Source organism: Culex quinquefasciatus, chromosome 1 (assembly GCF_015732765.1).
Source record: "Culex quinquefasciatus strain JHB chromosome 1, VPISU_Cqui_1.0_pri_paternal, whole genome shotgun sequence".
NCBI lineage: Eukaryota > Metazoa > Arthropoda > Insecta > Diptera > Culicidae > Culex > Culex quinquefasciatus.
Window position 1 is genome coordinate 9773116 of NC_051861.1, and position 27374 is coordinate 9800489.

At 38.0% G+C, this 27374-nt stretch overlaps 1 protein-coding gene across 3 annotated transcripts; it reads right to left on the reverse strand.

The window, feature by feature from the left end:
- Nucleotides 1-36: 36 nt before the first annotated feature.
- On the reverse strand, nucleotides 37-27374 carry LOC6039894. Of its 3 annotated transcripts, none has more exons than XM_038248722.1 (8): nucleotides 27281-27374; nucleotides 19101-19599; nucleotides 7697-7870; nucleotides 7370-7497; nucleotides 3411-3799; nucleotides 3218-3341; nucleotides 3022-3147; nucleotides 37-2960 (listed from the first exon to the last, which is right to left on the reverse strand). In XM_038248722.1, exons 2-8 carry the CDS (start codon nucleotides 19223-19225, stop codon nucleotides 892-894), a joined length of 3135 nt encoding a protein of 1044 aa, XP_038104650.1. In that variant the 5' UTR covers nucleotides 19226-19599; nucleotides 27281-27374; the 3' UTR covers nucleotides 37-891. The 3 variants fall into 3 exon arrangements, with proteins under 3 accessions (XP_038104650.1, XP_038104649.1, XP_038104651.1); XM_038248721.1 differs by having other exon boundaries at nucleotides 3022-3150; XM_038248723.1 differs by lacking the exon at nucleotides 7697-7870 and having other exon boundaries at nucleotides 3022-3150; nucleotides 27281-27372.

Consider the following 27374-nt stretch of genomic DNA (forward strand, 5'->3'; position numbering starts at 1 on the left):
ACCACTTCCCCAAATAGGGACCAACACGCGCACAGCTCGGTTAGATTTTCCGTTTTTATTTCTCATCTTCTCACACAAACTTGCACTATTTTGCAGTGGTGTAGTACGCGAGTTCGGGGCCGGGACACTCGTCCGACACCGGTCCTCGATCGAACTCTCAAAACTTATTACTTGGAATACTTGGTGTCTCGGTTTTTTTTGGGGCGGGGCGGGTTTTCACGCGTGCGCGCGGTATCTTTTTTGTCATTATGTAATCCTACAAACTAAGTAGAAAGTTTTCTTTTTTGTGATCGAAACTTAATAGGTAATAGTTGCACAATAAACTGCGACCGTTGGAATGTTTCGTTGGACTTACGAGGTTTAATTTTTTGTTATGATTAAACTAGACGATAAACAAAAACAATACTCTCGTCTTTTCGTTGCTCGCACGATGATCGAGGAGGAAGAACGTATTATTCAGGGGGAGAGGGAGGGGCATTAAAGGGTTAAGCCAATATAATGTAACAATAAATAATTGCTTACGAAGCTAGGCGTTCAAATTGTGGGCGGGGGCGTCATTTTTTGAAAATGATTTGCCACCGCGAGCTTTAATGTCTAATTTATTCGTTAGTCGATTGCTGAAGAGTAAAAATATTTGCGAATTTTCTACTAAACGTAGACGGATTATAACCCTCTTTTCTCTCACTCTCACTCTCTTTGCGTTAGTCAAGATTAAACTTATCGATTCTAAGCTGCGCTCGCGGATTATATATATTTTTGTGGTCAATATATTAATCATCTGTTTGTGTGTGTCAGTTTTACTCTTAATACAAGTAATATAAATATTCTCGATTTCGAACAACAGAAAAAAACGGAAACAATAAACATGTAAATACTTACGCGACGCGGCGTTCAGACTTGAAAGTAATCGCTGACGCCGGTGGCTTCCAGTTCGCTGACGGTGGGCGTTTTGGCATTGTTGGCCGGCGGAGCGTCCTCGGCGCCGGGCGTGACCGACCCGGACAGCGAATCGTTCGAGGAGGGACCGGCCGTGCTCGGCGTTTGGCCGGCTTCGTTGTGGAGGCGTTCGTACGGGTTTTCGCGCACGTTCAGATACTTGACCGACTCGTAGTTCGGGTCGGACTCGCTGCCGGTGAGAGATTCGTAGTTGGACGAGGAGAGCCGGCCGGTGCTGGCGCTGTTGTTGGTGGTTCCGGTGCCGCCGGTGTGTGGCGAGTGCTTCGCGTACCCGATGGCGTTGTCCGGGGAGCTTGTGCTGTCGGTTGACGGGGTGGTGCGAGTCTCCGAGATGCTCGAGTAGCCTGGCGAGCAGGCGTTCGGGTTGCCGGCGGGAGTGGTGACCGTGGGAGTGACCAGCGGGGCGTTCGTGATGCTCGAGTAAATGTCCGAGTCTTCCCCTGGGTCGATGTTGTTGTTGTTCAGTGCTTGCTTTTTCCGCTTGGTGTCCTCGGTAATGCTGGCGTAGTCATGTCCAACCGGAGGAGGTTTCTTCTTTTCCGTTATCACGCTATAGCCCGGGTCGTAGTCGATCTTCTCCCGGATGCTGCTGTAACCGGGCGTGCTATCGTTATCATCGTCCTTTCCAAAGTCTAACCGATTCTTCGCTCCCCGTTTGTCCCGTATGCTGCTGTAGCCATCATTCCCCACCCTCGGAGCAACGCTCGCCGTTGGCCTCAAAATCTCGTAGTTGGGATCCGAATCCGACTCGGCCCGCCCTCTGTTCAACGTCTCATACCCCGGATCGTGACTTCCCGGCAAGCTTTCGTAGCCCGGCTCACCTCCGTCCCCAGACGACTTGTCTAACCCGTGAAAAATCTCCAGCGAATTCCTCGAGACGCTCTGAATCCCGTGCGCCACGGCCAACCCACTACTCCGCTTCTGAATCTGCGCGTAATCCGCCGACCGTCTCATCTCCACCGATCCTCCACCATCCCCCGGTATCGTCTCGTACCCGGGATCGTTCCCACGCCGTTGCTTGTTCTTGTCCAGCGTCTCGTAATCATTGACCGCCTTCTTGCCCGGCGATCCGTGCAGCGAACTTCCACTGCCGTTGAGTTGACCTGCCGAGGCCAGCTCCGGATCTGAAAGAAACTGTTCGCCCTCCGCCAGCATGGCCTCCTTCCGAAGCGGAACCGGACTCGAGTTCTGCGACGGCGCCTTCGACAGTTTGTTCTTCTTCATGACCTTCGCGTACATCCCCTCCAAATCCTTCGACGGACTCTTCTTCGGCTTGATCGCGTTCCCGTTGGCCATCTGCTGCCCCGTACCGTCCTCCTTCCCCCCTCCAACGGCAATATTCTCCCGCGACGTTTTGTACTCGATGACCGACGCGGCCGAGTTCCGTCCGGACGAGGACGTCGCCACCCCAATTACCGTCTGCGACGAGTTGTTCGAACTGATCGAGGTTAGGTTCGAGTTGCTAAACTGGAAGCTGGACCCCGCTCCGGGACCCGCCGCCCCACCCGAAACCGCCGACTGGTGCTTGAGCGTCTTTGGTGTCGGCGGAAGGGGCGAGTTGGCTTGGCGCTTTTCCGGCTTGGGCGAACCGAGATTGCCCACGGAACTGGTGCAGCTCGAGCTGGACGCCTGGCGTGAGTGGGCGTACGCGGCGGCCGAGTGCGCCGAATTAGGCTGGTGAGCGCGCAGACTGTCGATGGACGGAGGCGGAGGTTGACCGGACGAGTCCGAATCCACCGAGAGGCCACCCTGAAGTTGACCGCCTCCTCCGCTGATGGAACTCAGTCGGTTCTGGGCGACGTGGCCTGAACCTGAAGGAAGTGGCTGCAGCGCGTCCAGCGAATCTTCCTGGTGGCCTGCCGGCGGTCGACTCGATGCGCCCGTGTTGATCTCCACCGACACCGTCACCATGTTCGGAGGCTGGATCTGGGCGTACGTCTCCGAACCGCTCGTGTACAGGTCAACCTGGTTGTTTGGATCTTCTATCGCTGCGTACATTTCGTCTAAAGAAGAAAAGAACCATTAAGAAATTAATCTCTTTCCAAAGCCTCCCACGAAACTCACCGGAATCATCCGATACGGTGGCGTAGTGCGAATCGCCCAAAATCTGGCGCCGCTGTGCGGTGGTCTGGTTGGGGCCCTGAGGTATGAGGTTGGCCAGCGGTTCCCGGACGCTGATACTGGTGTAGCCTTCTGAAAGGAGCGGATTAAACTGGGGTTAGCAATCGATTCCGCATTCGGAGCACTCCTCAACCCATACTTGACGAATCCTGCGAGTCCCCGCTAAAGTGCTGCTGGCCAGGTTGCACAATCGGTGGCGTCATGTACGGAAGGTCCTGGCTGGCGGACACCCGCCCAGCGATTGCCGATGCTGCCGGAATGTCCTAAAAATCAACAAGCAATCCCATAATTCAATCCACTCTCAACCAACGTCCAAAACCCCAAAAACTCACCACCGTCGAAGCTTCTCGCTCGTCCAGCAAGCTCTGGTTCGAATCAGCTCCCCCCGCGCCACCATCACCGACTCCAGTCCCACCCGCACCCCCTCCGGACGGCCCAGCGCGCCTCGAAATCGGACTCATCAGTTCGCCGTCGTCATCGTCGTCGTCGTCGTCGTTGCCGCCGCCGCCATTCAGGGTGACCACCGCCGTGACCTGGGCCGTCGAGCCGCCGACCTGGCCCGGCTGTACGACCTGCGCGTACGGATGCTCCACGCCGCGGCGCAGCTTGTCGTAGGCGTGCGGTGGGGAGCGGACGCGCGCGTACGGCGAGCTGATGTCGTCCGCCTGGCTGATGGAGCTGTGCTGCGAGACGCTGGCTTGCTTTTTCAGACTCGAAGTCGCTGGAAAATTCAAAATTATTCCTTAATTTTAGAATTTTTGAATTTTTGAACTTTATAATTCTAGAATTTAAGCATTAAATTAAATTCCAAAATTCTAAAATTCTAAAATTCTAAAATTCGACAATTCTAAAATTCTAAAATTCTAAAATTCTAAAATTCTAAAATTCTAAAATTCTAAAATTCTAAAATTCTAAAATTCTAAAATTCTAAAATTCTAAAATTCTAAAATTCTAAAATTCTAAAATTCTAAAATTCTAAAATTTAAAATTCTAAAATTCTAAAATTCTAAAATTCTAAAATTCTAAAATTCTAAAATTCTAAAATTCTAAAATTCTAAAATTCTAAAATTCTAAAATTCTAAAATTCTAAAATTCTAAAATTCTAAAATTCTAAAATTCTAAAATTCTAAAATTCTAAAATTCTAAAATTCTAAAATTCTAAAATTCTAAAATTCTAAAATTCTAAAATTCTAAAATTCTAAATTCTAAAATTCTAAAATTCTAAAATTTTAAAATTCTAAAATTCTAAAATTCTAAAATTCTAAAATTCTAAAATTCTAAAATTCTAAAATTCTAAAATTCTAAAATTCTAAAATTCTAAAATTTAAAATTCTAAAATTCTAAAATTCTAAAATTCTAAAATTCTAAAATTCTAAAATTCTAAAATTCTAAAATTCTAAAATTCTAAAATTCTAAAATTCTAAAATTCTAAAATTCTAAAATTCTAAAATTCTCTAAAATTCTAAAATTCTAAAATTCTAAAATTCTAAAATTCTAAAATTCTAAAATTCTAAAATTCTAAAATTCTAAAATTTAAAATTCTAAAATTCTAAAATTCTAAAATTCTAAAATTCTAAAATTCTAAAATTCTAAAATTCTAAAATTCTAAAATTCTAAAATTCTAAAATTCTAAAATTTAAAATTCTAAAATTCTAAAATTCTAAAATTCTAAAATTCTAAAATTCTAAAATTCTAAAATTCTAAAATTCTAAAATTCTAAAATTCTAAAATTCTAAAATTCTAAAATTCTAAAATTCTAAAATTCTAAAATTCTAAAATTCTAAAATTCTAAAATTCTAAAATTCTAAAATTCTAAAATTCTAAAATTCTAAAATTCTAAAATTCTAAAATTCTAAAATTCTAAAATTCTAAAATTCTAAAATTCTAAAATTCTAAAATTCTAAAATTCTAAAATTCTAAAATTCCAAAATTCTAAAATTATAAAATTCTAAAATTCTAAAATTCTAAAATTCTAAAATTCTAAAATTCGAAAATTCTAAAATTCTAAATTTCTAAATTTCTAAAATTCTAAAAATGTTGAATTCTAAAATTTTAGAATTCTAAAATTTTAGAATTCTAAAATTACAAAATACTGAAATTCTCAAAAGTTTAACATTTTTAAGCCGTTGCAAATATTTTTCAATGTTTATGTCGACTTTGGTCAGAGTCGAAGAACATAAACTTCAAAAATATTTACAACGACCTTAAGTTTATTTAATCTAATCTAATCTAATCTAATCAGACCCTAGCGCAGCCAATCTTTCGAAGGGATCCTGGAGAGTGCCTTAGGTTAGATGACGCCTAGCACTCTTCTTGTCATTTATTAACATTTGTAGTGCGCCATTGCATTGAAATGCATTGAAACATCACAAGCGTTAAAGCGGCCAGGCCTACTGCGTAAAGCCGTATCGCAGAGATGACTCGTAATTGGGTTGAGTTTGAGCACGGAGTGTTCGAACAACAACACAATTCTGAATCGACAGGGGAGGAAGAAGCGTGGGGACACACCACCATACGCTCCGAGATTTGGTTGTATTCGTTGGGAGCACCATGCTAAGAAGGTTTGGTACTCCGGGACCCTCTGGGATGGGACATTGTATTTCCACGAATGCCCTGGACACTATTTGCCGTGGTTATAGCGCCACAACTCGCTCTCTGTAATAGTATTCCTAATTCCAGTCCACGCTCACCAAGTCGTCATGGCCTATTGGTTAGCATTTTTGCTTACCAATCCAAAGGACGGAGGATCGAACCCCGCCTCGAGCGACTTTGAATTTTTCGTTCATATTCATCATTTCAAATTTCTATGTTCTTAACTTTCTCGTTGGGAGCAGATGGGCATCGAACCCAGAACCATTCGCTTATAAAGCGAACACCGTAACCAGTCAGCCACGGCCGCTCCTCGACCTTAAGTTTATTGAAATATATTTTTTAGTTTTAGTAAATTTTCGATGTACAACACCACAAAAAGATTTTTTTAGCAAAAAAATTGTTTGAAACTTAGATTTTTTATAATTTGTCCTCGAATAATGCTACGTCATTTTTGAATGAAATCTTACAAATTATATTGTTTTTTTTTTAATTTTAGAGTACATTTTCGAAATTTTTTAAAAGTCAAAGAAGAAAAGTATTTTTTTATCCATACTATTGTTAAGCTCAAAAGGTGCCTTTTTATGTCGGATTAATAAAAAAATGTGTTCGATTTTTTTTACGATAAGAAGTTTTTTTTATGATTGTTTTTAAATAAAAAAAGCTTTCAAATCAAAAATGTTTACATGGCACTGCTGCGGGATTGTTTGAATCAGATTTGTTATATTTTTCTAGCAAAATTTTAATCATGCGACTTTTAGCCGGTTTTTTTTAACTGACCGCCCGATATGTCAGCTAACACATTTCGCAGGGCTGTGACAGCTCGAACTCGATCATTGTTTGCAGGGGGTAGCAAAGAAGCCGCCATTTTGGAAGCTCAGAAAATAAACACTGATAATCAGTATTATACATATTACCATGGCAACACGAAGTGTGTTTTCCTGGTTGAACTTAAAAGTCCCATGCAAATGTGTAAAAGCACACTGAAAACTGTCTTATGCCGGTTCTCAGAGCACAGGTGCACTGTTTGATCGACAATAAAAAAGAACAAAAAAGAAAAACAGAAAAATCATTTTTTTCGATATAAATTCTCAGGCAATATTGGAATGGAATCTCTAATAATATGTTGGAATTTTCCATCAGCAACAAAATTCACGTGAGGAAATTTATCGTTTAAATTGCGAAAAAAATGAAAATCAAAAACCCAAACATTGATTTGTTGTGGGCTCTCATGTGACAACCGTGCTGATGTCGACTGCTGTCAGTTTGCTTTGGTCAGAATAGGGTTGCCATCCCCCCGATTGTTTGCATCAGAACACTGTGACGAGAAGTTCGTCATTTTTGGGTTGAATTATAGTTTTTCACTGGGCCAATTTGGTGTCTTCAGCAAAGTTTTATAGACTGATGATAAGGACAATTATAAAAAAAAAATCCGCATTATTTGTCTACGAAAAGATTTTCAGTAATTTTTTCAGTGTATGCAATTAAATTGATTAGGATTGGATCCTTGGGAGCAACAATTTTGTAAGAAGAAGACAAAAATTTTCCCAGTTGAAGTGTACCCCTAATTCCAGATTAAATTTTCAAAAGGTCCTATCTGCATAGGAAACCCATGACAGATAGGTTGTTTTGAAACTTTAATCTAATTCTGAGAAAGATTCATGATAACAAAGGTAACAGTTCACTAACAAAATAAACTTACGACTTCTTCCCTGAGGTAAATCCTGCACTTTGTTCTCGCCGACGGTCGCGTACAGTTCCGAGTTGTTGTCTCCGGTCGGTTCCACCACCGGAATATCCGGCAAGCTGCGATGTGGTGCATTGGAGGCCCTACGGAGCAACCCAGAGAAAACATTAGAAAAATTGATTCAGGATACACCGGAAGACTACGATAAGAAGCATTTTATGCTAATATAATTTTGATGCTCCAGTTTGGTCCATATTGTACACAACAACGTAAATCACCCGGCAAGCATTAAGTGAGGCCAGCGAAAATCACTAAAAATACAAACAAAACAACAAACAAAACCTTTTGCTAATGCTCTCCGGTTCGCTGCAGTCGGTCTGGTCGGTTGGCCCACCGTCGGTTCCATCGCGGTCCATCAAGCCTCCGCCGAGGCCACCGCCACCTTGGCCATGGCCCGTCAGCGTGTCCTCCGGGTTGGTCAGCTTCATCATGCCCTCCAGCCCGAGCAGGTCATTTCTTGTGGGCAACACGTACAAACAACATGCAACATCATTCGGGATTTTTTTTTGTGTTTTTATTGTTTATTTTGGTGACACACACACACACATACGATACACACGAGCAAACAAGGGCACGAAACGAATGTACAATAGAGAGAGGGGGACAAACATGAAAAAGAAAGAAAGATAAAAACAAAATTAACTCATGCATTAACAAAACAACAATGGAAACATGACAAGTTGTACAAACGCGTAACAATTGAAATAAATAACTTAAAAGGTGATGAAACGCTTCAAATCATCAAATCTGTACACAGAAAATGATTGTGGTGTGAAATGTGGTAGTAGTAGTAGGTAATAGGTAAACAACTGTCGGTGATGTTTCTCTAATTGAAAAATCACAGCAGGACGCTAACCAGCATCATGTGAATCACGTCCCCAGTACCAAAGTGATGACTAAACAGCAACACAACTTGAAGTTATAGCTAAAATATTGTGTATTGAGACAAATACACATCGACAGTAAACCAGTTTTTTTATAAGTTATGATTCATAGAATTGATTGCATCGTTGAAAACTGTTCAGCTTCGCTATTCTTATTTAAAGAAAGACTTAAAAAAATCGGACAAAAATAAAAACAAAGCCAACATTTAGATATTCCGTGACTTTGGGCAACATACATACTAATATGTCTCAAATCCCAAGGTTTTGCCTGATTTAACCGGTAAGTGTTAGCCCTCATTTTTCATCTGACCACATCTCGATAACTATTGGTTTGATTTTGATGGTGAAAAAAACGAAAACCGCCGATTTCCATGTTTTATATTTTGTATTCTTTTTATTAAATTTAACCTTGGCCAAAAGGCCAAAAGGCTGTCCATACAAAACTGGTATGTAAACATTCAAAAAGGGAGGAAGTTTTCTGATCGATTTGATATCTTCGGCAAAGTTATAGGTATTGATGAGGACTATTCAGAAAAAAAAGTTCATGCAAAAGATGCCAATTTTTAAATCAACTTTTTTCACAAAGTAAAATTTTTAATCGAAAAGTACTTTACGATTTTTTCATAAAGTTCGCCTTTTACGAGATTACGAGCCTCTTAAAGGTTGATTAAACCTAACATATTTCAGTTTGAGACCAACAAAACTTCAATTTTCCTGTTTCTTTTTCTTCTTTCCGCTGTGTCTTAGCAATCAGAGGTCCAATCTTAAATGTTTTATATACACTATTAGAAATTCGAAAACAGTCATAAAATCAAACTTTAAGTAGCTGTATCTCGAATACGGCGCACTTAACGAAAACTTCGACGAAGTACTTTTTGATTGCAAATTTGATTTTAAATGTACAACTGATGTCAAACAACACTTTGGAGTAAAATTTCATTTTGTTTCCAAAACACACAGTTAAAAAAAAGTCATGACTCGGAGCCAAAGTTTTTCTTTGCATGTTTATGTCCTTTTAAGGGGTTACATACATGTAAATCGGCAAAAATGACAGAGGTTGGTTTGAGCACACACTTAAACTTTTTTTAAATCTGTTTTAAGGGCATTAAAATATATATTTTCAACTATTATCAAAATTAATTTGAATACATTTGATTGTATATTTGCCGAGATATAGCTAATTTAAGTTAGTAGTTTCAAAACACGGGTGCCACGGTATCTCCACACTGCTTTGACCAAATCGGCTCAAAATTTTGGTGAAGACTCGTTAAACCGGTCCTGTGTGCATGACGAAGCCCAATTTTTTAAAAGTTTGATTGAAAAAAGATAAAGAGCGAGTTGTGGCGCTATAACTACGGCAAATAGTATCCAGGGCATTCGTGGAAATACAATGTCCCATCCCAGAGGGTCCCGGAGTACCAAACCTTCTTAGCATGGTGCTCCCAACGAATACAACCAAATCTCGGAGCGTATGGTGGTGTGTCCCCACGCTTCTTCCTCCCCTGTCGATTCAGAATTGTGTTGTTGTTCGAACACTCAGTGCTCAAACTCAACCCAATTACGAATCATCTCTGCGATACGGCTTTACGCAGTAGGCCTGGCCGCTTTAACGCTTGTGATGTTTCAATGCATTCCGATGCAATGGCGCACTACAAATGTTAATAAATGACAAGAAGAGTGCTAGGCGTCATCTAACCTAAGGCACTCTCCAGGATCCCTTCGAAAGATCGGCTGCGCTAGGGTCTGATTAGATTAGGTTAGATTAGATTAGTTTGATTGAAAAAAAGATAAAAATATTTTTGTGTTTTTCATATTAAAAATCACCAGTTTTTGATTTTTGTATTTTTTTAAAAAGCTAATTTTAAAAACGGGCTTCGTCATGAACACGGAATATGTCTTGCAAGTCTTCACCTCAAATTTCAGCCAATTTGGTCCATCCCATCTCGAGATATCGTGGCACCCGTAAATCAACTCGGTGTTCAGAGAAAAACGCTCACAAAGTTTCACAGTTCGCTTTGCGCATGGCAAAATTTTAAGCGTAAATCGTCTCTTACTCAGTTCAATCAAGGAATATCTTCGTGAAACTGATTGTGATTGAAAATCATTAAGTGGATTGAATAAATTTTCTGAAACATGAAATTTTGTGATTTCCTACATGTATGTAACCCCTTAATAAACATATAAAACAATAATTTTAAAATACGGATTTTGGGATATTGTTTTTTTGTGTGAAAATTTATTAATTTAAAATCAGTGAAAAAAAAAATATTTGAAATCGGGGCGAAACATCAGGAGAAAAAAAATATTTCAAATATCTTCGAAATTTCAATAGAAAAAAAATCAATTTAAAATGCATTTCCTTGCGTTTAGATTCATTTTAGCATTTTGGGTTTATTAAAAAAATCTCTAGAATTTTTGAAAATTTTCGATGTACAGTACCGCAAAAAAAACTTTGTTGGCTAAAATTTATTTTTTGTCAAATCTTTTTTTTAAACTAACGATTGCAAAACAACTGAACTAGCATTTAAAAACACTTTTTTCAATCATATGTTGAGAATATGGAGAATATAGAATTTTTATATTTTTTTGTTTGCTGGATGAATTGGAAAATATTTGCAACGACCTTTAACGGTGCACATCAACCAGAGCTTTTGCACCCATATTTTTGTTACAGACATTTTATTATCTTCAAAACTACGGGTACTATCGAAATATTTTTTTTTATTCATCCCCTAAGGTACTGTTCACAAAATAATTTACAACAAAGTTTGATTAATTTTACATTCCCGTTATTGCACGATTGGGTCCGTAAGTTTGACCATTTTGGGATAAGAAGACAATAACTTCCTTCGTTGATGTGCACCGAGTGCCTGAGCCACGTAGCCCAGTGGTAACGCTTCCGCCTCGTAAGCGGTAGATCGGGGTTCAAATCCCGGCTCGGACCAACACAACTGGTGATCTTTTCCCTTCTGGAATCGATTGCTTAGTAAAGGGAAGGTAGTGTATCGTCACCAGTGTTGCGTTCCTCACGCGCTCACGCGCTCGTGAGCGCTCACTTTTCGCTCATTCGTGAGGAGGAGCGCTGCGCGAGCTAGCTCACGTTTGCCCGCGCTCACGTTTGCTCCGATTTTTTCAGCTCGCGTTTGCTCCACGCTCGCGCTCGCGCTCATATTTCGCTCACGGAGCGCTCATTTTGGACGTGTCGCTAATCATTTAACGTTTTTGAGAAAGTTTTTATTTCAATTCTAGATGAATTTTTTGCTTGAGGTGCAGTAGGGCTGAGGACATATGATTTTGTGAACAAATTTTATGATATATGAATTGGAATAGCTTATTTTCATCAACCTTGTTTTAAAATAAAAGGTTGGATTTGCAAGAGTCAAATCATTTTTTTAGACATACAGTTGAATGTATAAATATTTTAGAATTTAAAAGCCTTATTGTAGCAGAGAGGTAAGGGGGGAGGGGTATAGACGCCTAAATAAAAGGGCCTGTAAACATTAGAAAAACTTACAAAACAATGAATTGATTCAAGAGGATTTATGCATTGGTAAGTTCGATTCAATGTTAAATGCTTCGTTGATTAACCCTTTCAGGCCTGATGGGTCATATATGACCCATACCGAAATTCGGTTGTATAAAATCACACAGTGCTCGAAACATACAACATTGTTCAGCAAAGTTGTAATTTATGAGTTTCTCTACCTAGGAAAAAATGTTTGACTGGTTGTTAACGGCCTTTTTGACGACCTAGAACATCCTGAAAACCTGAAATTTGGAATCTTCCGAAATTTTTGAATAAAAATCAAGCTAACAACGATTTTTCCAGGCAAATGAAGGTCAGTTATAACCAGCCATAACCTCGCGACCATTTGGCATCACTTCGATCCCTTTGGATCTCCTTTGGGATGATCTAGGTCCTCCAAAGTGTCCTGTAATACAGATCTTGGAGTCTACCGCCGTAACAACAAGAATCTACCAAATTTCCGATTATGGTTCATATTCAGTGATGTCCCTGGGACCCTTTGGCAACACTTTGAGCTATATGAATTACTTTTGGGATGTTCTGGGTCCTCCAAAGTGTCCTGGAATACAGATCTTGGAGTCTACCGCCGTAACAACAAGATTCTACCAAGTTTCCGATTATGGTTCATATTCAGTGATGACCCTGGGACCCTTTGGCAACACTCTGAACTATGTGGATCACTTTTGGGATGTTCTGGGTCCTCCAAAGTGTCCTGTAATACAGATCTTGGAGTCTACCGCCGTAACAACAAGATTCTACCAAATTTCCGATTATGGTTCATATTCAGTGATGTCCCTGGGATTCTTTGGCAACACTCTGAACTATGTGGATCACTTTTGGGATGTTCTGGGTCCTCCAAAGTGTCCTGGAATACAGATCTTGGAGTCTACCGCCGTAACAACAAGATTCTACCAAGTTTCCGATTATGGTTCATATTCAGTGATGTCCCTGGGACCCTTTGGCAACACTCTGAACTATGTGGATCACTTTTGGGATGTTCTGGGTCCTCCAAAGTGTCCTGGAATACAGATCTTGGAGTCTACCACCGTAACAACAAGATTCTACCAAGTTTCCGATGATGATTCATATTCAGTGATGTCCCTGGGACCCTTTGGCAACACTATGAGCTATGTGGATCACTTTTGGGATGTTCTGGGTCCTCCAAAGTGTCCTGGAATACAGATCTTGGAGTCTACCACCGTAACAACAAGATTCTACCAAGTTTCCGATGATGATTCATATTCAGTGATGTCCCTGGGACCCTTTGGCAACACTTTGAGCTATATGGATTACTTTTGGGATGTTCTGGGTCCTCCAAAGTGTCCTGGAATACATATCTTGAAGTCTACCGCCATAACAACAAGATTCTACCAAATTTCCGATTATGGTTCATATTCAGTGATGTCCCTGGGACCCTTTGGCAACACTCTGAACTATGTGGATCACTTTTGGGATGTTCTGGGTCCTCCAAAGTGTCCTGGAATACAGATCTTGGAGTCTACCGCCGTAACAACAAGATTCTACAAAGGAGGAGGACCCAGAACATCCCAAAAGTGATCCACATAACTCATAGTGTTGCCAAAGGGTCCCAGGGACATCACTGAATATGAACCATCATCGGAAACTTGGTAGAATCTTGTTGTTACCGCGGTAGCCTCCAAGATCTGTATTACAGGACACTTTGGAGGACCCAGAACATCCCAAAAGTGATCCAAATAGCTCAGAGTGTTGCCAAAAGGTCCCAGGGACATCACTGAATATGAACCATCATCGGAAACTTGGTAGAATCTTGTTGTTACGGCGGTAGACTCCAAGATCTGTATTGCAGGACACTTTGGAGGACCCAGAACATCCCAAAAGTAATCCATATAGCTCAAAGTGTTGCCAAAGGGTCCCAGGGACATCACTGAATATGAATCATAATCGGAAACTTGGTAGAATCTTGTTGTTACGGTGGTAGATTCCAAGATCTGTATTCCAGGACACTTTGGAGGACCCAGAACATCCCAAAAGTGATCCACATAGCTCATAGTGTTGCCAAAGGGTCCCAGGGATATCACTGAATATGAACCATCATCGGAAACTTGGTAGAATCTTGTTGTTACGGTGGTGGACTCCAAGATCTGTATTCCAGGACACTTTGGAGGACCCAGAACATCCCAAAAGTGATCCACATAGCTCATAGTGTTGCCAAAGGGTCCCAGGGACATCACTGAATATGAATCATAATCGGAAACTTGGTAGAATCTTGTTGTTACGGTGGTAGATTCCAAGATCTGTATTCCAGGACACTTTGGAGGACCCAGAACATCCCAAAAGTGATCCACATAGCTCATAGTGTTGCCAAAGGGTCCCAGGGATATCACTGAATATGAACCATCATCGGAAACTTGGTAGAATCTTGTTGTTACGGTGGTGGACTCCAAGATCTGTATTCCAGGACACTTTGGAGGACCCAGAACATCCCAAAAGTGATCCACATAGCTCATAGTGTTGCCAAAGGGTCCCAGGGATATCACTGAATATGAACCATAATCGGAAACTTGGTAGAATCTTGTTGTTACGGCGGTAGACTCCAAGATCTGTATTCCAGGACACTTTGGAGGACCCAGAACATCCCAAAAGTGATCCACATAGCTCAGAGTGTTGCCAAAGGGTCCCAGGGACATCACTGAATATGAACCATAATCGGAAACTTGGTAGAATCTTGTTGTTACGGTGGTAGACTCCAAGATCTGTATTCCAGGACACTTTGGAGGACCCAGAACATCCCAAAAGTGATCCACATAGCTCATAGTGTTGCCAAAGGGTCCCAGGGATATCACTGAATATGAACCATAATCGGAAACTTGGTAGAATCTTGTTGTTACGGCGGTAGACTCCAAGATCTGTATTCCAGGACACTTTGGAGGACCCAGAACATCCCAAAAGTGATCCACATAGCTCAGAGTGTTGCCAAAGGGTCCCAGGGACATCACTGAATATGAACCATAATCGGAAACTTGGTAGAATCTTGTTGTTACGGTGGTAGACTCCAAGATCTGTATTCCAGGACACTTTGGAGGACCCAGAACATCCCAAAAGTGATCCACATAGTTCAGAGTGTTGCCAAAGGGTCCCAGGGACATCACTGAATATGAACCATAATCGGAAACTTGGTAGAATCTTGTTGTTACGGCGGTAGACTCCAAGATCTGTATTCCAGGACACTTTGGAGGACCCAGAACATCCCAAAAGTAATCCATATAGCTCAAAGTGTTGCCAAAGGGTCCCAGGGACATCACTGAATATGAATCATAATCGGAAACTTGGTAGAATCTTGTTGTTACGGCGGTAGACTCCAAGATCTGTATTACAGGACACTTTGGAGGACCCAGAACGTCCAATAATGAAATATAACTTTTTTTGCCTGTTTCTGTTTAGTCATGTAAAAATTTAACTACTGATACCAAAATTTTAGAATAACACAGCTCAGAAAAATTCAGGCCTGAAAGGGTTAAAATATAACATTAAACTGTTTTATGTACCGTCAGTGGGGGTGACATTGGGTCTGGGGGGTGAGATTGGGTCAAATTGATTTTTTACGGATTTTACCATTCCTCAGATTCTTCTCAATGAAACTGGATTCTGCTAAAAAGGTTGTGTAGGGGACATCTTAAGATGACTTCGCTGAAAAAATCTCGTTCCTAGAACAAATCCGGTTATTTTGGCAGCTGTCTAAAATTGAGGTACGTTTTTGGCCAAAAATGACCTCTCGAAAAATCATTTTTCTAATATTTTTGTTGGGATTGCTCAAAAACTACCCAAATGTTTGAAAATCTCCACTTCAAACATTGTCAATACGATTCCTTCGAACAAGAAACACTGTTGGATGACTTGTTTTTACCATATCGTTGTATTTGAGCATCATTTTAGTTCAAACTATTGGCATTAAAGGTAGTGTTCATCAAAATTTCCCATATTTTGGGAAAATGTTAGTAAACTATCTAAGAACAAATCTACGTTGAAAGATTTTCGATGTTATTTAAATTGTTTTTGTTATTAAGAAATTACAAGAGGTGAATCGTTTTTTGGCCCATAGTCACCCCCACTGACGGTACCTAATCAGTGTTTTGACTACATTTCCAGATTGCGGGTCAGAATTAGCTACTATTAAAAAAAAGTTATTCCGTTTATTAAATCTTTAAATGATTCAGTGATAAGAAATGGATGATCATTTCTATAAGGTTAGTCTTTATTTGGTAGAAGTTTCAGAAAATAGGGTAACATTTTTGAAACAGTTCTATTTTGAATATTAGCCTAAAATTGCTAATGGTTGAAATAACCCTTTTGACTCAAATCAAATAAATTGTCAATATTTTTCACCACAAAAAGGTTGGCTCTTCTTCCAACAAGTGGATTTTATTCAACATTTCCGCAACCAAACCTCTGAAAATATTCAATTACAAGTTATATATGATTTTTTGAACATGAACGATTGTAACTGTTTAAAAGATTATTCAAAATAATCAAAACATACATAAATTGTCATTTTTTTGTACATAACAGCAATACAATATGGTCAAATATGGATTTGATTTGTGAACAAATAGTGCATCTCTTCACGTCAATGAATGTTTACATTATGAATTAAGTTTTTTGTTAATTGTTCGAAAAATGTCTAGATTTTAAATAGAACGTAAATTTCGGTTCGCTGACCAAATCCACTTCATTGCATACTTTTGTTTGTTCGACCACTTTCTTGTTTGTTTTTGCTGCCTGTGCTGAGATAGTTCTGGAAACTTCGTTTCAAACAGGCAGATGCTTCAACAGGAAAAAAACAACTACCTACTTTGGCTCACCAGCTCACGTGAGCGCAAAACGCTCCGGTGAGCGTGAGCGAGCACGAGCTACCTGATAAAAACTCACGCTCCAGCTGGAGCGAGCAAGCCTTCCGTGAGCGCTCGCTCATTCGCAACCCTGATCGTCACAAACTGGACCTTATCACGACACCTTAGGGAGGCGACCTATGGAATGTTAACATTAACCCTAACATGTTAACATTAAGTCGAGAATGAAACTGCCACTGAATCCGCTTTGTAAATGCCGGCCCCGATACTCTTCAAGGGTGTTCCCCTCAGGAACTGGGAAAGATTTACTTTCTTACTTTACTTGATGTGCACCCTTAATAGTTAAAAAAAAGCTTGGTGAAAAATTTAAATTAACAAAAAAAAAATGCTGTAATTCATTGAATAAAGCCTAGATAGAGAAAATTCTAATATGTTCAGTATGCAATTAACCAATAATTGAACAAATCATACAAAAAAAGTGCAGCTGGTTATGTTACAGACATGACCAATATGGCAAATAACGATGATGGATAATGTAAAATTCCGTTTTAACAAAATCTTAAAAATCTGATTGAGGCTATGATCTTCTATGATTCTACTATGAGGCTAAGTCCTCGCTTTTATATCCCTTAGTTTACAGTAAGATTCACAAGTAGAAGGAAGGGAATAAAAACTTTGAAATTATCAGAAAAAAATTCTTTAAAAATTGTCTGGAGTTTTTTTTTTAAAAAAAAAGGTCCATTAAACCAAATTTCCAGATTTGGCTTTTTGGGTGTTTTTAAAACCGCCTTGAATCAGGGGTATTAAAAAACACCCAAAAAGCAAAAACTGAAAATTTGGTTCATTGGACTTTTTGAAAAAAAAACTCCAGATGTGAGCTTTATTTAATATGACTGAATTAAAAAAAACAACCTGTTAGATGCTTATATTTGTCTAAAAATGCAATATTTACATTGAAAAATTCTGCAATCCATCCAAACAAATTTTTGTTGACTCAAAAAAATTTCCTCAAAAATTAAATTAATTTTTAAACAGGCTAATGGATTCAGAAAGCGCTTACGCGACATTCATTTAATATACACATGTGAAATAACAAAATTGGAAATAACACATTTTTTTATATTTTTGTATATCAAAAGACAAAAAATATCATTTGAGTTATTTTTGAATAGTTTACTTTTTTGTAATTTTTATTTTCTTACTTAGATCAATATCAATTTTGAGTTTTGCGCCTCAATTTTAGTCAAATTTGAATAGTTGATTGCCTACTTAATAACAAAATGCATTTTTCAATATGTCATCGCCTCTACTTTGAACGCCATCTTGGATTTAAAAACATTAAAACACTTTAGCAGAGTTAAATTGCAGTCAGCATGTTAAGCTCGACAATCAAAAATAAACCTGCGAAAAAAAAGTGTTTTGGTTCGATTACAGTCCAGACTCGATTATCCGAAATTTCGATTATCAGAAGATTTGTATGTAGTTCGGATAATCGGACCAAGAACAAAACAAATATTGTTTTATTTTCTAATTTTTAACATCCATTTCGAGTTCTGCGTTTCCAATTTAGTTAAATTTGAATTGTTGACTGTCTACTAAATTTAAAAATGCTTTTATTCAATAATTCAACACCGCCATTTTGGCCGCCATCTGGAATTTAAAAATTCCCAATCTTTTTAGAGAAGTTTAGGGGTCATGCTTGAGCTCGAAAATAAATAAAGGCAACGAAAACATTTTTTTTATTTGGTTATTGAATATCCGATGTGATAATCGAGTCTGGAATAAATATTTACTCTTGGGTTTAGTTGAAGTAGGTAACCCAAATTGTTTTTACTTTTTTGTACGAAATGAAACAATTAATTATCTATCGTTTAAGTTCGGTCAATAATTAGAGATAATGAAAATTATATCATTTGTTTGCTTGCACTTGAGATAAGTATCCAATAGTGAAAGCACAGTTTGGCTAAGTATCTAGTAGATACCATCAACTCATAGATATTAACACTTATCGTTACAAAAACACTTCACAGATATGGAATCGCTGTTATAATGAGACAAAAAAAAAAGATAAACTACTCCTCCATCTATCACAACACAAACGCTGCGCGCGAGGTGATGCAAATAACAACAACAAAAAATAGATAAAAACAAATGCATTATGACTCTCTCTGTGTCTATATACTAACGCTTGGAAAAGCTGTGCTCACAGCCACACAACTACAGAGAGAAGCGCGACGAGTGAGAGTGTAATATTTATTTTGTGAATTGCACACAGAGTCGATGATGATGTTCCATGCGATGGAGCCAGCGAAACAAAAAAGAAGCAAAATAAGTGGCCCAATAAAAACTACAAACATTCACAGACTAAAACAGATTTCTGATTTGATTCATTCTTCAAACTCCACGCCCACGCCCAAATCACAACGAACGCAAGAGGTAGAACTTACTTGATCTCCTGCTTCCGACAGCAGAGACACGAGGCCAGGGTCGTGACCAGCGTGACCATGACCACCACCGACAGGGTGCAGTAGATCCAGAAGCTGTTGACCGCGAATTCCGCCAGCTGGAGCATTGCTCGTGCGTTGCGAGTTGTTCTTTTTTTTTTAGAATTTGACTGGCTTTACTTTGGACTTTCTGTCCTAGGACGGCTGCTCACTCACTTATTCCTCGCGTTGTGTCCACTTTAGAAGCCGAAGCCGGAACAGGCACTGGAGGTTCTCATTCCCGGGGGCACACATTTGTCCTCACTTTTGCAGACACTGGCGATGACGCGAGGTGAATCACAGCAGCAATTTGGTCTCGCTCGGAATCATGGAAGCAGCCAGCACACAGATTGAAGGGGGACGGGGAATTTCTATTCAGAGTCACTCGACGGTGGCTTCCAGCTTCTGTGTCAACGGAGTCAGGTTACAGTCACTGCATTCACGGCACGGTGTCGGACTGTTCCTGCGGGGAGGGGATTTTGAGAAAGGGAATGAATACACTGTCATTAATTGGATTGAATTGACATAGTGGGCTTATTAAATGTTACTGAAAGCGAGTAAGTGAGATTTGGAATCACAGTAGTGACAATACTAACGATACTTTTTTTTTGGTCCAGCCGTACATCGTTGATGTCGAAACCTCTAAACTGGGCCCTCGTCCTGTCACGTCCGTCAGTAGTCTTGTCGTACATTACAACTAGAATCAGATCTGCCAATGAATTAGTACACTTCGACCAAATAAACACTGACGCTGTATGGATCTGACTCTAGAATAAATGTACAGTTGTGTGTTATTCATAAGTCCAAAATGTTCAATTATTCATTTAAGTCCAACTATTCATTTGCTAACTACTTTGGATTGAAAATCTAAACTTTAATCTAAAATCCTCTAAACTTAATGGTCAAAACTAAACATTCCTTTAAATGTTGTAGTATTACTTCTATCAAAAACAATAAAAAATTATGAACTGATATACAAATAGGATAGAATCGCGATTTGAAAAAGAAATGACCATTTACGTCAAAAGATCCGTAGTTCCTCGATTCGTAACAATGGTCGATACAACATAATCCGAAAACCGTTAGTTCAACAGATCAACGAATTTTGTCCGATATCATTACATTATTGATTGATCGAGACTCTATGGACAATTTGACATAAAAGAATGCCTAGTATTCTACATCAATCAAAGTATATTGACAGCATTACTCTTACTTAACAATTGCAACTAACTTTAACATCAAATAGATTTGGAAAGGATACAGGTTTATTTTAAATGCTAATGCTAAGCAACAAATCAATTGTACTATCCTGAAGACCCAACCTAAAACCCACATTGTGATAGTGAAAAAGTCACAGTAGCAGCGGTGTCTTGTGCAATTGTGATATTTTCACTATCGGAGAACTACTTAGTTCACGAAGACATCTTATCGGTCAACGCTTAAGCCCTGGGGCTGCGGCAAAGCGAGTTACACAGAAAAAAATATTTCTGTAAATTTACATTATTTATCATGTACCAAAAGGTATCATGATAAATGATGTATATTTCCATTAGGTCCATTGGAAAATTACATTAGATTCATTGGAAATTTACATTAGTTTTGAAAATTTACATTAGTTTTGGAATTTACATTAGTTCAAATCAACTAATTCTGATTGGCCAATGGGAATGAGAAGCTCGACTTGGATTCCAGTAGGAAAAGGGTGTAGCCTATGTTCTATTTTAAAATGATTGAAGCGGGCAGCAAAAGGAAATTCGGATTTTAAAAAGTTGTTTCACAGGTAGGGGACGCTTTCTTGTCGACGGCCAAGTGGAATAACGCTGGACTGGAATCGAACGGACGACAGGTAGGATGTTTGGTGTTACTGCTGCTACCCGCTGCCGACTGAGCCATCTTCGCATTTTATAAACGAGCCGCTAAAGCATCAACTTGTTCAGGTCGAGGCACAGGCAGTGAGCCAGTGAAGTATGAGAGCGATAGAAAGAGAACCAAACATAACTATTTTTAGTTCGGGTAGTTTTGAAGTCAACGTTTGGCAGAAATACATTGGATATATGATTTACATTAAATAGGAATTTACAGGAAGCCGAACGCGGGTAGAAATTCATCAGATTTGAGTTTCCATGCTCAACGTTTCCATTAGATTCATGATTTACATTAGATTTAGGTTTACATCGGAGTATTTTCCATTACTTTTTGCTCATTACATCATATTTCAACATTACATTGAGTGAGTTTACATAAGAAACAGCAATTACGTGCTGTGTAAATTTACATATTTTTTTCTGTGTATCGTAGCATGAAGTGGTGTCCATAGTGCTTATAAAAAAGAATGTTTACCCAAATTTTAACTAATGCACTAGGATCAAATCATGCCCCTTGACTTTACAAGGCCCAGGGAGTGACAATACTACACAGAAAAAAATATTCCTGTAAATTTACATTATTTATCATGTACCAAAAGGTATCATGATAAATGATGTATATTTACATTAGGTTCATTGGAAATTTACATTAGATTCATTGGAAATTTACATTAGTTTTGAAAATTTACATTAGTTTTGGAATTTACATTACTTTTGGAATTTACATTAGTTCAAATCAACTAATTCTGATTGGCCAATGGGAATGAGAAGCTCGACTTGGATTGCAGTAGGAAAAGGGTGTGGCCTATGTTCTATTTTAAAATGATTGAAGCGGGCAGCAAAAGGAAATTCGGATTTTAAAAAGTTGTTTCACAGGTAGGGGACGCTTTCTCGTCGACGGCCAAGTGGAATAACGCTGGATTGGAATCGAACGGACGACGGGTAGGATGTTTGGTGTTACTGCTGCTACCCGCTGCCGACTGAGCCATCTTCGCATTTTATAAACGAGCGGCTAAAGCATCAACTTGTTCAGGTCGAGGCTCAGGCAGTTGGCAAGCGAAATATATGAGAGCGATAGAAAGAGAACCAAATAGTTATTAGTTCGGGTAGTTTTGAAGTCAACGTTTGGCAGAAATACATTGGATATATGATTTACATTAAATAGGAATTTACAGGAAGCCGAACACGGGTAGAAATTCATCAGATTTGAGTTTCCATGCTCAACATTTCCATTAGATTCATGATTTACATTAGATTTAGATTTACATTGGAGTAATTTCCATGACTTTTTACTCTTTACATCATATTTCAACATTACATTGAGTGAGTTTACATAAGAAACAGTAATTACGTGCTGTGTAAATTTACATATTTTTTTCTGTGTAACGATACTATCACTAAAATTTCCTAATGAAACTTCAAGATTGTCTGTCAGAATTGTGGTACTACACGTATCACAGGTAAAATGTCCAGTCAGTGTTAATAACTCCTGATTTTACGTCAGGCTCTTCAAGAATTTGGGTCTTTAAAGCCGTTCCGAAAAGCAGCATTAAATTTGAGTTCAACCAAGAATCTCAATTGAATCTCCCTTTTCTTAAAAAAATCCATGGAGACGCGTGGTTTCTCAGAATAATTCCATACCGTTGAGGGCATCTCCACCGATGAAATCTAAGAGAGCAGGAATGACCATTTTTTGTTTTATTTGGATGATGCTTTGTGTACTTTTTCCATGTTATTAACATACAACTTCAGGGTGACCACTCAAATTCCATTTTCAAATTCCCGACTTTTTCCCGACTTTTTTTCCAGACTTTTCCAGAATGCTCAAATAATATGCATTTCTTATCTAAAGAATGATTTCAAACAAAAAACTTTCTATAAGAAAAGTCAATATTAACCACCGAAAAAAAATCTCAATGAATTAAAAAAAATCCAAATATATATGGGTATCAAACTTTATGGTTTTTGATACTGGACATAAAATTTGACATTTCGGCAGTAATGGCCACAGTCCGGAGTGGCCGAAGGCACCGCGGATGCTCCTATGGGGGAACATTTGCCGAACCGTAAGAGCTGGGGCAATATGGGTATCTAACTGTATGGTTTTTGATACTGGACATAAAATTTGACAATTCGGCAGTAATGGCCACAATCCGGAGTGGCCGGAGGCCCCGCGGATGTTCCGATTGGGAGACATTTGCCGAACCGTAAGAGTTGGGGCAATATGGGTATCAAACTTTATGGTTTTTGATACTGGTCATGAAATTTGACATTTCGGCAATAGTGGCCATAATCCGGAGTGGCCGGAGGCCCCGCGGATGTTCCGATGGGGGGACAAATTTTACAGTCGAATTAAAAGTAAAAACTTTTAAATCAGTGAGCAATGAGATTTTCAAAAACTGTAGCAGTAAAAGTTTTCATTTTCAAAACAAGAAAAAAACTTTTAATGCAGCAAATTTTAACAACTTTTTAATTCAAAAGTAAGTTACTTTTGTCATTACTGTAATATTTTTTTATGTAGGCATTTTTTGAAAATACAGAAACTAATAAAGAAAACTTCAAAAATGTAATTTCATTATTATGATTCAGAGTAGAAACACAATTAGTCTTTGAAAAATTATCGAAAGTTCAACAATACTTATAACTTCCATGGTATTTTTTAAATTGGCAAACGTATAGTTTTTGATATTTTTTTTACCTTCATCATCATTTTAAATCAAAGAATGATTAAAATGTAATTGCTGTTATTATTCATTCAAAGGATTTCGGAAGGAATGTCAAGGAATTCATAAAAGAAAATGTTTTTGCCAAGTTCCCTTTTTGCCTTCCTCACCTCACTGAGGCAAGGCTATAAAATCACTCGAAAAATGAACTTCTTAAATACACCTCCTAGATATACCTTCACGTATACCTATCGACTCAGAATCAAATTTTGAACAAATGTCTGTGGGGATGTGTGTAGACACGATTTTTTTTCCACACGATTATCTCAGAACTGACTGAACCGATTTTGGCCGGATCCGCCTTATTCTGTTCGTTTTGGGGTCCCCTAAGACCCTATTAAATTTTATTTTGTTTAGTAAAGTATTTAAAAAGTTATGCCAAGAAAAAGATTTTTGTAGATACAAAAAAGGGTGGTTTTTTGCATAACCTCAAAAGACCGGGTCTTTTTGTTTACGTGCGAGAGTAGCGTCAGATGCGAAACGCCCGGTTGCCACATTGCTTCAAATGAGAGTCTGCATGTTTTCTGGAAAAGTCTGTATCAGGTATATATTTTTTTTCATAAACTTATTTTCATTATTACTTTGTAAATGTGAGGAAGGCACCACCCACCTAATGGTGGATTAAGAAACGTTTTAATTATTAATTTTTGAAATTGAATTTTTTAATCAATGTTAATTTTTCTAGTGGTCAGTATTTAACTGTTTTTTTTTTTTTTTTCAATGAAAATTCAGTTTTATATGATTTTTTGTTTTCCCACTTATTTTAAGTGACTGTTTGAAGAGACATTTTTTAAAATAATTATGCAAAAACTCAAAATTTCTTGGATTATTTTTTTGCAATTTCAATATTTTCTTTATGTTTTCAAAACGTAAAAATCTTTTTCAATTTTAGATTTTATTCGATATTTAAGTTTTCCGCGAACTGAAAATCAAGCTTTATCTATGGTAGGTAATTTACCTATACTCACAAAAAAAAGTCCAAGGGCAACATTTGGAAAAAAAAAAAACATTTTCAATTACTTAATGAATTTAGTTAAACAATTACAAATATTTACCCAAAAATAAAACTATTGCCAAACTCAAGTTCGAATCCTGTTTCAAATATTCAATTATGTGACAAAATGGAATAGAATCATAATTCTAAGCTGGCCATTACGCTCTATTTTTATATTAGTTTTTCATCAACTATACCTCTTGTTTTGTGAATAAAAATTAAAAGCGATCATTTGATTCATAAAAAAATATTATGAAAATCTGTGTCAAAGACTCCAATATTCATTCAGATTTCAAAGGTCTTAAACAGCTTTTCCATACTCAAATATATTGAAATAATAAAAATAACCTTAAATTTAAAGTAAGTTACTAAAGCAGAAATGAGTGAATTCAATTTGAAAATTGTACAAAATATTACAAAATTTATTCAAGAGTTACAAAAGCCCGACTTTTTGACATAAAATCATAAATTCCCGACTTTTTCCCGATTTTTGGCGGATTTTGACGAATTCCCGACTTATTCCCGACTTTCCCGATTTCTCGACTTGAGTGGCCACCCTGTTCAACTTTGATGTTCGTCCCTTCCTAAACGCTATCAAAATATTCAAAAATCTGTTTCTTGAGAACGGATTTTCTGATCGATTTGGTGTTTTCGGCAAAGTTGTAGGTATTGCAAAGGCTTCTCAGAAAAAAAGTTACACTCTTAAAAAATACCCGTTTTTAATTCGACTTTTCACTCAAAAAGTTGGATAGCGCAAAATAACCCTTTTTTAATAATCTCATTTTTTGCTATGTTTTGAATGACTAAAAAGTGCGCAGGGTGGTTAAACATCTTTGCGATTTTCGCGGATTTCTGCTGGATGTTTCTGTGTGTCTATTTTTAAGAATACAACGCAGACTTCAATGGCTACACAGAAAAAAAAGTTGAATTTTGGAAGGTTGAAAATTTGGTAGGTTGAATATTACCTCTTTTTTTTTGAGTAATATTACATAAAAAAATGTGTAAAAATGTGAATCTGATGAATATTCATCAAAAATTGATGAAAACTCATCATTTTAATATTAATCATTTTTTTACACAAAATCTGTCACCATTTCCTGATGAATATTACCATCATTTTTTTCTGTGTAGTGAAAATGTTTGTCTAAATCTAGTTTTTCCAGAAGAAAGTACAAACATTTAAGTAAATCCTGCTCGGTGAGAGCAATTCAGATTTCCGAGAAATCCGTGAAAATCGCGAAGATTTAACCATCCTGAGTGTGACATAATTTTTGAAAAATGGTGGCCACCAGATTCAAATTTTCAAATTCCCGTTAAAAAAAACATAAAAAAGAAATTATCAAAATCTGCGTCAAGTGCACCAATATGAATATGTATTTTTAATGCCTTTTCGCCTTCCTCGCCTTGCTGAGGAAAGGCTATAAAATCACTCAAAGTATGTACTTCTTTATTCCTCAAAGACCTACCTTCACGTATAGATATCGACTCAGAATCAAATTCTGAACAAATGTCTGTATGTCTGTAAGTCTGTGCACCGAAAATAATGCACTCGATTATCTCCGGACTGGCTGAACCGATTTGGACCGTTCACAAAACTCTAGTTAATATTATGATGTTTTGTAAAGTATTTCAAAAGTTATGCTAAAAAACGATTTTGACTAAAGTCCGGAAGATTGTTAAAAGGGTGGTTTTTGTTAGAAAACCCGTCATGCTATACATTTTCAGAAATGTATTTAAGACCTTCCTAACGAGTCCAAAGTTATAAGTAGTTAAGTGTTAATTTAATCCTTTAGAGGCCGGACCTCAGGTATTTTGATGAAAACTTTGTCCGAATCTGTCATGCGACCCATAGTTGGATAGGTTATCAAAAGACCTTACCAATGAGCCAGAAAGATTGAAGATTTGAAACCCCTATTGAAAGAAATGAGTAATGAAATTGTTAAACGTGTTAAGGGTCAATATATGAATGTGAGGAAGGCACCAACCACCTAAAGGTGGATTAAGTAACGTTTTTCTTTTTTCAAATAGATATAAATAGTGAAAGGAACCTTACATTTAAATTATGCTACTTTCATTTATTCATTTTCAGACATGTTTGCTCGGGATTCCCGACTTTTTGACAGAAAATCAAAAATTCCACACTTTTCCAGGACTTGAGTGGCCACCCTGTTATCTTAAAAATTAAGTATTTCAGACATTATAAAAGTATACAAAAGTAATAAAATTTGATTGAAAAAAAAAGCACACAAGCAAAAAATTTCCAGGCTATTTGTCCATAATAATTTAGAAAAAGTATTAACAAAAACAGGTTTTTGAAATTTTACCAAACGTTATACAGTCAAAATTGTATGATATTATTATCATTTAAAGTTAATATATCGATGCCTCTGTGCTCTCTTCTGCTAACTACATAGGAATCCCAGCAAGCTTAGTAGAGGAGAGCTCAGAGGCATCGATGGATTAAAATATAATATAAAAAGAAAATGATGAACTCAGTCGGTTGTACGCACCTAAAATTGATTTTAAGTTGATAACAATTTTTAACGAAAATCTGCGTACCTGGCTGGCATGGGTTCCACCTTAGGTTAGCATTTCTTGGCCCGAGAAATGTTTTACGATTGGTCCAAAGGTCATCAATTCGAATCCCGGGATG

Bases quoted from the DNA above. Each gene is read 5' to 3' on its own strand.
- LOC6039894 (XM_038248721.1), bottom strand. From the start codon at position 19,225: ATGCTCCAGCTGGCGGAATTCGCGGTCAACAGCTTCTGGATCTACTGC. The intron at 7,498-7,696 runs GTTTTGTTTGTT...GTTGCTCCGTAG, and splicing joins CCGGAGAGCATTAGCAAAAG to GGCCTCCAATGCACCACATC. The intron at 3,342-3,410 runs GTGAGTTTTTGG...GTTGATTTTTAG, and splicing joins AGCGAGAAGCTTCGACGGTG to GACATTCCGGCAGCATCGGC.